The 13411-nt window shown below is 36.5% G+C and overlaps 1 protein-coding gene across 1 annotated transcript in view; it reads right to left on the reverse strand.

Annotated features, from left to right (window-relative positions):
* Nucleotides 1-909: 909 nt before the first annotated feature.
* The window catches only part of LOC104520852 (macrophage mannose receptor 1), a gene marked incomplete at its 5' end in the record, with an annotated part of 31448 nt that continues 18946 nt past the window's right edge, over nt 910-13411 (reverse strand). The window contains 11 exons of the mRNA XM_029083667.1: nt 910-1079; nt 1722-1754; nt 3849-4010; nt 4231-4347; nt 4755-4907; nt 6056-6221; nt 7043-7275; nt 8545-8635; nt 9860-10056; nt 10640-10754; nt 11742-11878. Of these exons, the coding sequence (XP_028939500.1) occupies nt 910-1079; nt 1722-1754; nt 3849-4010; nt 4231-4347; nt 4755-4907; nt 6056-6221; nt 7043-7275; nt 8545-8635; nt 9860-10056; nt 10640-10754; nt 11742-11878 (1574 nt within the window). The remainder of the gene's footprint in view (nt 1080-1721; nt 1755-3848; nt 4011-4230; nt 4348-4754; nt 4908-6055; nt 6222-7042; nt 7276-8544; nt 8636-9859; nt 10057-10639; nt 10755-11741; nt 11879-13411) is intronic.

The raw sequence follows: 13411 nt of genomic DNA on the forward strand, positions 1-13411 counted from the left end.
ATTTAAAAATGGCAAGTTACTGCTTCTTCAGGCTGAATTCAAAGTGGTGGGGTGAGAAGCCCTCCTTGTTATTGACAAAAGAGTTATTGTGCAGACAGGAGCACCTCCCTTCCCCTTTCCTCTCACTTGATTCATAGTGAAGTCTGAAATTGAAAATTATACTAATAAAAACTTTGTTTCAAAGCATTAACAAAAAGAAGGAAGAATACAATGGTGATAATAATTTATGTTAGTGAACATAATACAAGTTAACATTCATATTATCAAACTGAAAAAAGACCAAAACCTACACCTGAGCTTAATAACCTTTGCTGGTATGAACTGTATTTTCCATAGCAGAAAATGAAAATGGTGAGGTTTTCTATCCCAAAGTTATCTGATATAAATATATGATGCACCATTTTATAATTAAATGTAATAAGATACAGCTATAACGAACAATAAAAGTGCTGGTCTGATGGAGTTTGTGGGGTAAAACAAGTTCAAGATTGCAACAGAGTTGGGCAGATTTTATTTTTTGGGATGTCTGCAGTGTCCACAAAATCAAGGAAATACAGTTCTACACTTTATTGAACATTCATTCTCACTAGTTGATTTTTATAGTCCTTTTTCCACTACATTTTTTGTTCTTGACAAGTTATTTACAGTAGTATCTTTGCTAAGGCATTTGAGAACATCTCGACTGTTACAAAACTATAACATCAATCCATAATTCCAATTTTGTAAAATATGCATAATGCAAAAGAAGCTGCTAGTGCAAAAAGAGAAAAGGGATTTAATTTAAGATTACAGATATTCTTGCTAGGGATAACAGATACATCCTTTCATTAATTTCAGCAAGTAACTTGCTCCTCTGAATCGGTACGTGCCACAGGACCCATTCTCATTAATTCTTCAGTCACCAACACATCATTTTAGAAGTGTTTCATTGCCAGAATATGTTGATAGTTGGTTTTGTCTTTTTCTCTTGTAGAAATAGACTGACACGCCTGCTCCAAGAAGAGTAAGAATAGCCAAGAAAATGAGTGGCCAAGTGGAATGATGAACAGGTGGGTGAGTCTCTTCATTCTTTTCCTTTCCTGAAATGAATGCATATGAGGGTGAGAAAGCTTAGTTATTTTTTATTCCATGTACAACACAAAAAACATGGAGATGTTCTCTCCTGCCTGAACTTGGAGTCTGCTCAGTGTAAATCTGAGTCCTGAATTGCTGCTCATCAGTAGCCAGGTCTCTGTCATTAAAGCTAACATGGTTTTAGTGGATCTGGATTACAGTGATATACAATGCGTGCAGTGGATGCTTGTAAGTATTTAATGAAAATCCATGCTTTAGATATGGATATGAGATTCTAATTATTTGGAAATTAGTTTTACAATATTTTTATGTTACATCATTTACAATAATGCCTATGGAAGAAATTTGCATATACCTAGGTTTTGACAGCCTAGTTAAAGCTCTCTGTCCCTGTTCTCAGTCACAAGTTGGGTCACTGCTGAGTTTGTTAGCTCAGGGTTAACCCTCCAGCAGTCCAGTTGACCAAGAACATGTGAGTGTTCATGTGCGTGTAAAAGGCACCATGGGATTACCCTTAATGATTTATAACCATGCACCCTAGTAACTGTCAGCAAGAAGTGTTCTCTAAAAGGAGGTGGTTTGGGAAAACTCATTTTACATTCTTCTTGTATTTAGATTTTTGTTGATTTTCTTGTGAAAGCTCTTACCTTTTTGCTGTAGAGGACTCCCACTTGTCTCAACTTCAATGAATATCAGAGAGAAATAATATGACACTTCATTAGAATTCATGTTTGACTGTTTTGCTAAAATTATACAGGAACAAAATACCCTGAAGTATTACCATTGCATTAATAGCATATAAGTCTGTTATAAAAGGCAATATAAGTGAGGCAAAAAATACATTACTAAGGTTTTACCTTCCTATTTAACATTTCCAGATTATAATATTAATTAATTAAAAACTTTATATTGCTTTCATATCTACCAACATTGAAATACTGACTCTCTTCTATGTTCACTCAGAAATACCTTCTCACATTTTTCCTGAAATATTGATTTTAGTTTACTAAGAACATGATGTATAACTCTGGAGATTAATTTCACATAGTACATTTTAGGAAGCTCCGCATGTCCAGCAGGATTCTACTTTACAATTAAGTTTAGGAATCTTAAACATTTTCCCTAGAAAATGCCCTCTGAATCAAGGCTGTAATCTTCCCATTTGCCTATGTATAAGAAAGAGACACAAAAAAAGAAAAGACCTCTATATATTCTTTTTTTGTTGAAAAGGTGCAAAAAATGTTTGACACTCAGAAAAGAAGAATTAACATATTATATGTTCTTATAAAGTAAGAAAAACTATTCTGAATCAAGACTCCCCAAATTGCAATGAAAATACTTCTCTTCTTGACTCTTTTACATTACAGTTTGATAATACACTTGCTATCCAGAGTAGAAATTATAAAAGCAAAATGTAAAATGAAACAAAAGCAGAGCAGAATGTAAAATGAATATGTACAAAGCAACAGTATCCTCTACTAAGGCAGGAAATAGTTTCATATCAGAGCATCTTATGATTCAATGGATGGATCTCAATGCCTCCTTATTATTTGGGTACTATATAGGATGAAATATAATTTGTGTGTTCTTAGTAAATCTTTAATGGGGATTAACTGATTTACTGCTGTGGGCATGTGCTGATTTGAACATGGAAATTAAAAGTGCATGGGAGATGACTGTTTCTTGGTTGCATTTCAGTTTGTGGTTTGTTTTTTTTTTAATTAAAACTACATTTGCAAAATGATTAAATCCCAAATTTAAAATTATTTTTAATCCCAAATTTTAAATTATTTTTATGAGAACTACTGTGCCTTGCAGTGTCTTTAGTATTGAAATCACATCCTTTCAACTTTTCATCCAAACAAAGGAATCTTAAAAATTGTTTTGCACAGGAAATTAGGTTTTCAGCATGGGACAGGGATGTTCCCCATGATTTACTGGGAACAATGCACAGCATAAAAGCTGTAAAATTAAATCTGATATCACAGCTACTACAAAAGAACATACAAAGTTTTAAAGATGGCAACCTACCATTTTCTAGGTAAGCTTGGTTTTCACACCTAACTTAAGAATGGAAAGATAGTGCTTTCTTTCAGACAATTATATCTTTTGTATCTCCACTTGGGAATACTACATGTGGTTTTTTTACCTTTGAAACATTAGCATATACAGTATTATGTGAAATTTTCCAGAAATGTTGATAAGACAGCTTCTGTAATGAATTGCAGTTTTCATTTAATAAGGAAGTACTCCTTATATTATTATTGCAACACAAACAGCTGGCTTTTTAGTATCCCTGAGGCATTACTGACGTAAAGGTTGTTGAATCAGGTCCAATATGAAGCCAGTTTTTGATGTGGTGGAGTAATACAGGTTTTGAGTATGACAGGCTTGAAGTAGCAGCTTGATTTTTCACACTCTTTGCAGGGGTGTAATAACTGTTACAGTACTTAGTTCCTGGAAAAGTCATAAGTTTGCCCAAGGGTTTCACAGATGCCATACCAATGCCTGTGTTAGATATTAAAAAGTTTTCTGAAAGTCTTGTTCTCAACCTGTAGTGCATACAGTATGTTACCGTATTCCAAGGTGATTGCAGACAGTGATATGACAAGCTCACAGTCTGCAAAAACAGGCACCTACAGACATTTAGAAAAGCAGAATATGCAAAATGAAATTGCTAGAAATTACTTCCAAACATATGGTGGAAAGCTATAACAGTTACTAGTAAACATATCTGCTCTGACCCTAATGACTGATTTACTAATGACTTTTACCTTTGGGTTTTTTGCAGATAAATCCCTTTTCAGAAGAGCAATCACTGTTTTCCCAATAACCAGATGGTGCAGTCATTTCAACACAGTGGTGCTCCACACTGGACTCTTTCTCCTCCCAGTTAACAAAGTCCAGTGCAGTGTTATCTAGCCACAACCACTGGCCTAAAGAACAAGATACAGAGTAAAAAAAAAAAACAAACAACAAAAAAACCCATATCTCATGGATATTTTAAGTCCTTAGCTCAGCAAATGAATTCAAAATTGTAATCACAACACATTTTTCAGCAGAAGACCAAGCCATTTTTTGTAAAAAATACATTTATCCTCAATTTTCTCATATTAGCAAATCATTTTAAATTAAATATTGAAAGTAAGACATTACCATCCACATTTTGGTAAAGTCCTATCCAGAAGCCTCCTACTTTATTTCCAAGTGGTTGCATTGTATGGATCAGAAAGTCAGATTCATCCATGTTTTCTATTGAAACCAAGGTAGCACCTGAAAGGCATTAGTAAGCAAATAACCATAACCTATATGAGTTATTACTGGAATGACGTCCTCTTTCAAGTCTGTACAAACAACTGCTTCTGAAGGTATTTATGCACGCTACTTTGTTGGCTTCCTCATTGCTTCTTGCAGAGTATAGAACCCTGGAGGTGCTTAGTGGCCATGGCCCCCTACCACTGCCCACAGGATGGTGGCCCAGAAACCAGGAGCTGATGGGGAGCTCTACACTTAGGGAGGCTGCAAGTGTCAGTTTATATTCATTGTGCCAGATTTAGAATAGCTTGGTAGATAAATTGATTATTTCTAATGATTTTTTTTAATCAATGTTTTTACATTTTAATGTGAGTTTTGTATAAACTTTCATACAAATCTCATCAGTTGATAATGAAGTCTCTCACCTAACTGAGCACACTCGAGGGAGGCCAGTGCCCAGCTTGTCCCAGCTGATGCTTCGAGGTAGTAGCAATGGCCATGGTAAGGGATCCATGCTCGGAGATCGGCTGCTTCGGGGCAGTCTCCAGGCAGCTGAGCAGGGTCAGTAGGAGCTACAGCTAAAGAAGGCATATTGTATGAAATTGGTGTTAAATTATGAGTAACCTCGGAGGTAGGATATTTGTGTAAATAGGGTGGGATTTCTCTCACCCAGCTTTAACTATCTAGACCTCTACTGGTTATTCCTACAGGCCCCCAGCTCAGACAATGGTGAGAGACAGGCAGGCAAGAGTGTGAAACATCTTATTGCTCCAATTACGTTTCTTAGGACAAGGAAACAAATCACATCCTGCAGCATCTAACTGCCTTGGCAGTATTGCGAGAAAAGCAAACCCTGACGGATGATACAGATCTCAAATTTGCATTCTCACCACACAGAAAGGTATGGTAGGCTAATGAATCACTGATACCACACTCCCATATTGTATAGCTGACTGGTCTCTGTATGTTGTCACTTTATACAGAGGAGCTGCCAAATTAGTAGCTGTTTCTGATCACTCGTGCAACTCGAATTTACTTCTATTGGTCTGCACTGCATATGCAGACCAAATGTACAGCTGTAAAGTTTAACTCGGAAGCAACCTTCAAATGACAAAAATCTATCCTGAATTTCACATGAGGAACAGACTATGTTACATAGCCTTAAAACCTCAAGGAGGAAAATGACACAGTTCTACAAAATCTACAAGCAAACAGGCCTCTACATACCTCTACAAAGAGTTAAAGTATAATTTACATTCTCAGAAGTTTTACACCTACATCAGAACTGTTTTAGCTTTAGCAATAGTGATTGGGAGTGAAACTCCTGCCTGCATTTTGGCTCAGTGACACCTATGTGTGAAGTTGCTGCAATCCACACAGTCAGTGCACTTTCCTAGCACTTACTTACACTATATACAATCTCAAGTGTGATCAATGCTCATGTCTCAGAAAGAGCAAAATACCTTGAAGATAGATCTTCATCTTATGCAAACAGTTATGGCTAAAAAGAAAGCAGAGCGGCCATATCTGTTTGCACAAGAGGCTTTCATGTGCCGGAATTCATATATAATCCAATAGCAAATCTCCACATTCTGCAGGGATGTAGATGGTATCCTGAAGCATACTCCTCTGAGGATTTTAGCCCAGGCCGGAGCAAGTCTCTAGAATTAGGCAGACTAATGGAGTTAGGAATGTGTCTTTAAAATGGTTATATTAATATGCTTACCATCTAATGTCTTACAAACTGAAAAATAGCTTTCATTGCAGGATGCTGTTTTCCAAGTACCATCAAGATCTAAGTAGACACAAGCATTTTTCTCCTTTGGTTCCCCAGCTGCCCATTTTGTGTACCTGGTTTTCCAGTTGTCAATCCATTTGTAATAGCTGCCAGTCTGAAAATAAACAAGTTCTGTTAGAAGAATTTTTTTACATAAAAAGACCTGGCACATAAATACGGTGTTCTACATCTATTTGAGTTTTTCAGCAAAAAAAAGCCCTGTGCTGCTCTTGTTTTTTAAACACCAATCACTCTTCTAAGCAATGTCACTGGGTGCTCCGAGTTACGCAAGAACAATATATAAATGGTGTTCAACAGTACATTGCTTTCAGAAGGGTTTTTCTGAAGTAACACAAACTTCTACAACACATCAAGAAATTCAGATTAGTCCATTTTAGGTCATTTAGTAAATCCCACATCAAGAGAAGCAATTACAGAAAATTCATCCCCTTTGCTCTGCTTTATTTAAATTAAAACTGGGAGCTATTTGGTGAGTAAAGATTACTTGATATTAAACAGTCAAAATAGCCTAAAAATATCTCTCTAATGCTAATAGTAACTTTTATTAATAATAGTTATAAGTAGCCCTCTATATGGCAGGGAGTTAGACTTTCAGAACGGCTAGAGATTGATGCACAGTAGCTGCACATTCTGGCTTATGACTCTCAGTCTGTACCTCATTTATGTTACTGTTTCTAGAACTTTCTACTTCCATCTCTTGCTTCTTCTTAACCTTTTCTGTGAATCTTCACCCCTTTTGATGCATGAAAGTCTTTGAGTAACTCTAACAGAACCACTAGAAATCTATGCATATATACAGTAAAACCATTCAGAGTACAGTTATTTCAGCACTGTTACAAGTTGGCCATCCAGCAGGTCTATAAAGAGGAAGAGAGCTCACCAAGCGCCTGCAACTTCCATCTGCCCAGAACTTACTATATTGCTGTTAAGACCGATCCATACAGGTTTTCCATATTTTAACATCTGGATCCATAAGAATGAGTGGATGTAGGCATCCAAAATGCTGGCAAGTTCGGCGGATTTGTCTTGACAATTTTTTCTGGCCTCTTCCCATTGCATTTCAGATGAGATGAATGAATAGCTACTGTCACCATAATGGGTAAAACCAGAGGATGGATTTGTTGTTGGTACTTCAGACTGCACAGTAACTATGGAGAAAAAAATGAGTGCAGGAATTTACAACATATCTCTCATCTCTAGCATGGAAGCTATCAAAAAAGTAGATCAAAAGGTCCATAAGTTAAACCATAAGTTTAACCATAAGTTAAAATGTTTATTGAAGCGCATGAAAGAATTGTTAATTAAAGAAAAAAAAAATAAAATAAACCCCAACTTGTTGTAAAACATGAACCAAATTTGTTAATGGACAAAGCAGAGTGAAATCTTAGGTGCCCTGAAATAGATAGTATACTTGCTACAGGCCTGACTAGGGCATACTAAGACTCATGAATTGGATATTTGATTTCCTGTGCTTTAAGATATTTTGACTAAATCTGGATATCTGAGCATGCACTTATTTCAAATCACTGGTGGAGAGGACTTAGGGCTAGATGTTTAAGGCATTTACTGTTGCACCCTATTGTCACAGCATGAGACACTGATAGTTAATGTTAATTGATCACCACTTGTTATCGACTCAAAGTTGTTAGCCTGACTGTAAGGGCTGCCTGAGCATTATTTGTGTGTTTGAGTCAGGCAGTATCTATTCCCGCCCTTGGGATTGTAGATGTATAAAGAACAGCTGTAGCTGCGATTAAACAAGCTAAAAGTGCCTCCCTAAAACTATATGTTTGCTATTAGTTTTTACTAATGTTGTAGTAAAGGTGAGGCAAAACTATTTTGTTATCTGTGCTTTGTCTTCTCTACTCCCATTATATGGCTGGGCAGCAGGTATTTGCATAATTACAGTTCTACAGCAGAAGAGTCAACATTCATCACTCATTTTGGTGTAAAAAAACCGCAATATTCTTCAACAATAAAGACACAGCCAAGAGGCTGTACATTTTAATAGACATCATATTCAGTAGAAACGCTAAGAGAAGACTAAATACTCTGCTCAGATACAGATGGGAATAAGGGGATATCACTGTTAGAGCATGGTTTTATACTGCACTTAAAGAAGATGCCTAAAAGCCTCATACTTCACTGAGAAGAAATCCATTTCCATTTACTATTCTCTAGTATTATTCATTATTTAGAACAAAACACCAATTAAGATAGTGGTTCTTCTCCAGCAATTTCTGTAGAACAAAATGTACTTTAAAAATAGTCCACCCTTAAGAGATGGTGCAGCTCTGAAAGCCTGAGAGACTCAGAATGAGACTCAGAGCTGAAAGAAATTCACATTGGTTTATATATTCAGCTTATATAACTGAGATACTTATTCTGTTTAGGAGACTGAATTAAACAGAACTCACTTGAATTCGTCTGACATATATAGCCTCTCTTATTGTCACAGCTATCATCTCTCCATTTCCCATCCATCTTCATGATGAAGACACAATCTGTCTGAAGGAGAGGGGAAGATACACAATCATTACAAGAGGCAGTCAGGAGGTGGTGAGCTGAAGCTCCTATGTTCCTGGTACAGCCTGATGACAGAGAAAAGAGGAGAGAAGAAGAAAGGAAAGGTGCTCTTTGAGCACTTACATGATTAGTTCAGATTTCCTAGGTTTCTGACAAATGACTTGACATTATATTTACTAGTGATCCCTTAAATTTGGACCAGGCTTCCACTGGTGCCAGTCAAGATCTGAAAGGAAGGCCTATAAAAATAATTTTACCAGTTTTATTAAGAAACCTTTAATGACTACAGAAATGACTAGGGTGCCTACAATATGTCTTCTCAGTTCTGATTTACAATTACATAGAACTACTTCAAAATATTTCCATTGATTTAAAAAAAACCCCGAAACAGTACAAGAACTATTATTAAAAGCAGTAGGCTGGATTTATCTTAACTGAAGCAGACTATCTTGCAGAAAGCAAGTACGCTTTACCAGTTGTTTGTGGTCATCAAGTTATCACTATCAGATGTTTTTAGTAACAACCAAATTTTCCCTTTACTTCCTTATTTTTAATTTCTTCATGGCTCCCCTGATTTCAAGGTTGGCAGTGACTGTCTTTTGGCATTTCATGTGAGTTTCTTTCTTATCCTGATTTAAAACTTAGTCATAAGCAGGTAGACCGATGATAGATGTTAAAAATCTCCAGTGACTACCTGCCTATAATTTCTTCTATGTGTTTCCCTCCTTTAGAAAAGAGATTGAATTTCAGCAGGGCAATATCTCTTTTATTGATGACATCCTTTCATACCATTAGAAACTCGTAAAATAGTGTGGGAGCACAGTAGCCAGGGATGGGACATATACACGGATAAATTAATGTTGCACCAACAACCTTAATTTTGGCTTATCATAATTTTTCTATTTTTAGTGTTGCAACTTCAGTGTTTGTGGTAATGCAGTTTGTGAGGGAATTGATGTAACATATGCCTCCCCAGGCTTGTTTTATAGAATTGCTATTTTGCAATAGGTCAGATGGAAAACACAAAGTCCATCTTTTTCAGAACCTCTGCCAAATATTTTTGGTGTATTTGGAATGGTTATCTAGTGATTTGCTTTCTGCTTACAAAAGGACTTGTTTGAACATCTTGTTATTACTGCTGTAACTTCCCTTTTGGGAAAATCATCCAGCTGCCTAAAACATACAGGTTACTTAAATTTCCTGTACCTCCACAGTATTGTCTGTTAACTTTTCCAAGTCATAATAGTCTAAGTAACTTTGTATCTGTTCTGGTGCACCATTAACCCAATTGGTGTAGGAAACAGTACTTCCATCTGTCCAAAGAAATGCAGACTCTTCATTGATATCATTCATCCCAATCCAAACATTAGTCGTGGCATCCTTTAAATGATAGAAGAGGAAAGCTAGAGGGAAGCAAAGATTTATCGTTAAGGAAAGCTCATCATAATTTACCCAAAGCAGGAAAAATGTGCAAAAGCCCAGAACTGGGGCCATATTAAAAGGATAATATTTCTTACTACAGAGCCCATCTGCCTTTAACTAAACCTTTAGTTAAGCATCCATAGGAACATACGTTATACAAGCATTAAGGTTAAAAAAATAGACAAAATGAAAGCTCTCAAACAGATTAGAAAATATCCCCTTCCTCACTGTGTACATACACATAGTGTTCCAGCAAATCATGTTGCTCATGAGAGAGACAGAACATACAGATGTTTTGTCAGTTTGAGGGATCTGGGCAATCACACTCAAAAAAGACTGGAAGTTTTATGAAAACTGAACAACTGAAAGAACTAGAAACACACACTTTATTTCTTATATGCAATAATTTAGCTATTGTTTCACACTTTGGAGTTAAAATGAAGCATAAACTGACCTGGCTAATAAACAATTTTCATCAGATAATCTCATAATCTATTTTGGCAAGTATAGCAGTTTCTTCAGAGAGACTAATGCTTTTTCTTTCAAAAGAGCTCATATATGTACCTTGCACTTGCTCATTTGGTATGGTAGCCAGGTTTCCTCCCAAATCGATACAAGCATCTCGTGCAGCATGCCACATGAGCTTTCTTGTTGTATCGGAAGCAAATATTTTGAAACACTGGGAAAAAAGCAAGGGCTTCATTCAAAGTAGCGAAGATGGGAACTGTTGTATGTGACTAATATCACTTAGCTATAGGATGTACATTTCTTCAGAAAAGGAAATCAGGGCTAGAATAAGTGACAGAACTGAAGAGTAGAAAGTATGTATGTCTGCCCAGGTAGACACATAGCCCCTCTCATTGCACAGTCCAGGAGTCTAGTGTCATCTAAACTGATTGCAATGATGTCAAGTACCTAATCTCTTTTCACATTTTCATCTGTTTGCTTCCTGCAATAACAGAGGGAATATTTAAAACCAAGAAAATGTGGCTTTGGGTGACACAGCTGCAGGGAATGATCTCTACTGTGTCTTGCCCTGCTTTCAGTGACTGTAGTTGCAACAGAGTGACCTAACATTCTGAGGGTGCAATAGTAAAACAGTGTATATAAAGTAAAAAAAACCAGCCTTTGGTAAATAGAGCTTCAACTCAAATTGGTACAAATTCTTCTGTTACAGCAAAGGGGACTTCTAGACCATGTCTGAATGTAAAACTGTACTCAAAACAATGGCAGTTTGGCATCATCTTTCTAAACTTAAAGCTTCAAGAACCCTGTACAAGCCAAAGGGTTTGCTCAAATACATTATCTCTAAATCATTTCACCTGAAGGGCTTTTTGTTTCAAGACTGACCATTAAAAAATTCAGTTTCTAACATAAATACATAAAACATTAGAGGAGGAAGGGTTTTATTAAATAGGAACAATTTATTTTAAGCCTGTACAAACTATGGTCTCTGAAGTTCATTCAGCATACATCTACTTTTACTGTATTTCTCTTCAAAGTTAAATAGTCACCTCCAAAAAAGCCCAGCCATCCAGCCAGCATGTTCTGACTGGATAGTTGCTCTCTAGATTTATTTTATAATTATAAAAACCATATTTTTGCAGTTTTGTTTTTTTTAGTTCCACTGCTTTACACAATTTTCTGAAGATACTTGCTGACATACCTTGTTGTTAAAGAAAAACCAACTTTTTGGACATCCTCCAGGAGGCAATGGAGAAGGGAATGTTGAATTAATAGAACTGTTATGTTTTTCACATACAAATCTATTGGACGAACCGCAGTTTACATCATTCCACAAGCCTAAAAATATTAGATTGAATAAGCAGATCAACATGGTATAGTATTTGTAACAATAACTTATTAATTCCTTTTTTGAGTTTGAAAGATGCTAATCTCTACTGTTCAGATGGTAAAACTGAGTAAAAGAGCCACATACTACATTTATGCACTCAATTATTTTTCACAAACAGAAGATATTTATGGATTTTAAATGCTCAGCACTCTTAGTTACTGGGCTATTGTCTAGCAACTGAAAGAAGAGTAATGGACTGGGAAGAAAGGACCAGTGACTCAGAAGAAATGCTCTAGTCATCAATTAACTTCATTCTACTTTCTCCCCCCGCCCCATCCATCAAAGAGTCTGAGTAGGAGAATTACAGGAGAAAGAGGATTAAAAAAAGAAAATTAACTTTTTTTTTTTCTTTTAGCAGAACACAATGTTCTCTTGTATTTCAGGCTGCAGCTTGATCTGAAGGCAAAGTAACCATGGCAGTTCTGAATGAGACAATTGAAGCTCTAATAGTAGAACAGCTGTAGCCCCTTGTGCTTAATTTGAACTGCCTGACTTTCCTGCTCCTCATCCAGGGCTCTCCACAAGTGTGTGTAGATGTTTATGACTTGTTCAGGCTACAGCATCACCACATTGCAGACAGCAGGGCATATTCACCAGTAAGGAAATTTGAAAAGAAAATGGATCAGAAATGGGTGAGATAGGAAATGCCAAATCAGTCTAACGGAACAGTGTAGTGTTCAAACACACATTATGAAATATGTACATATTTCATATATGGGAGCCAACATCAAGTTAATATAATGTTATCAAGGGATTCAGTTTGCAGATTAAAATACTTCATTACAGTTGTCAAAATATATAGTAGGTTTCTAAACTACTATTATAGTCAATAGAGAGCTAGGGCAGGATACATTTGTCTAAACAGAGGTGCTTGGCACCATTTGAAAGGCTATGCAAGGTACCTGCAGAGAGCTGACAGATATGGCACTGTGGAAAACTTACAGTCAGCTGGGCTAAATCTAGAACATCACAGATGGCTACAGTGACCTACATGTAGGCAACTGAATACTGCACTAGGGTAAAACAAATTGCTCTTCAGGCAGCACTGGCTGTGCTGGCAAGATCTCCATTTGACCATAATAAGACTTCTGAGGCCTCATTAACTACATTTTGTTGTCAGCTCAAGCTTAACATTCCCCTTATGGTCTGATTCAGTTGCCCACATGTAAACTTCTAGCATCATCCAAGACAAGCTCAGGAATGCTGAGCCATTTATGCAAAGCTGGTAGATATGGCAGAGACCTGTAGTATAGGTGTCTCTTTCTGGTTCAACAACCAAAGAAGGAGGGTTGCATCTCAATCAGACCAGATGCCTATGTTTAGAAAAGTGAATCGTGTTCTCAATGTCTTCATATAAAGGCAGAATTTCAGGTGGGATTGTTGAATGAATTCTTTGTAAAACATAAACTGATTGATTTCCTTATACATATATTACTGAATTCCTATTAGCCTCATCTAAATTACAGAAATACAACCAAGAG

This window comes from Antrostomus carolinensis, unplaced genomic scaffold (assembly GCF_000700745.2).
Source record: "Antrostomus carolinensis isolate BGI_N321 unplaced genomic scaffold, ASM70074v2 scaffold14032, whole genome shotgun sequence".
In the NCBI taxonomy this organism is placed as follows: domain Eukaryota; kingdom Metazoa; phylum Chordata; class Aves; order Caprimulgiformes; family Caprimulgidae; genus Antrostomus; species Antrostomus carolinensis.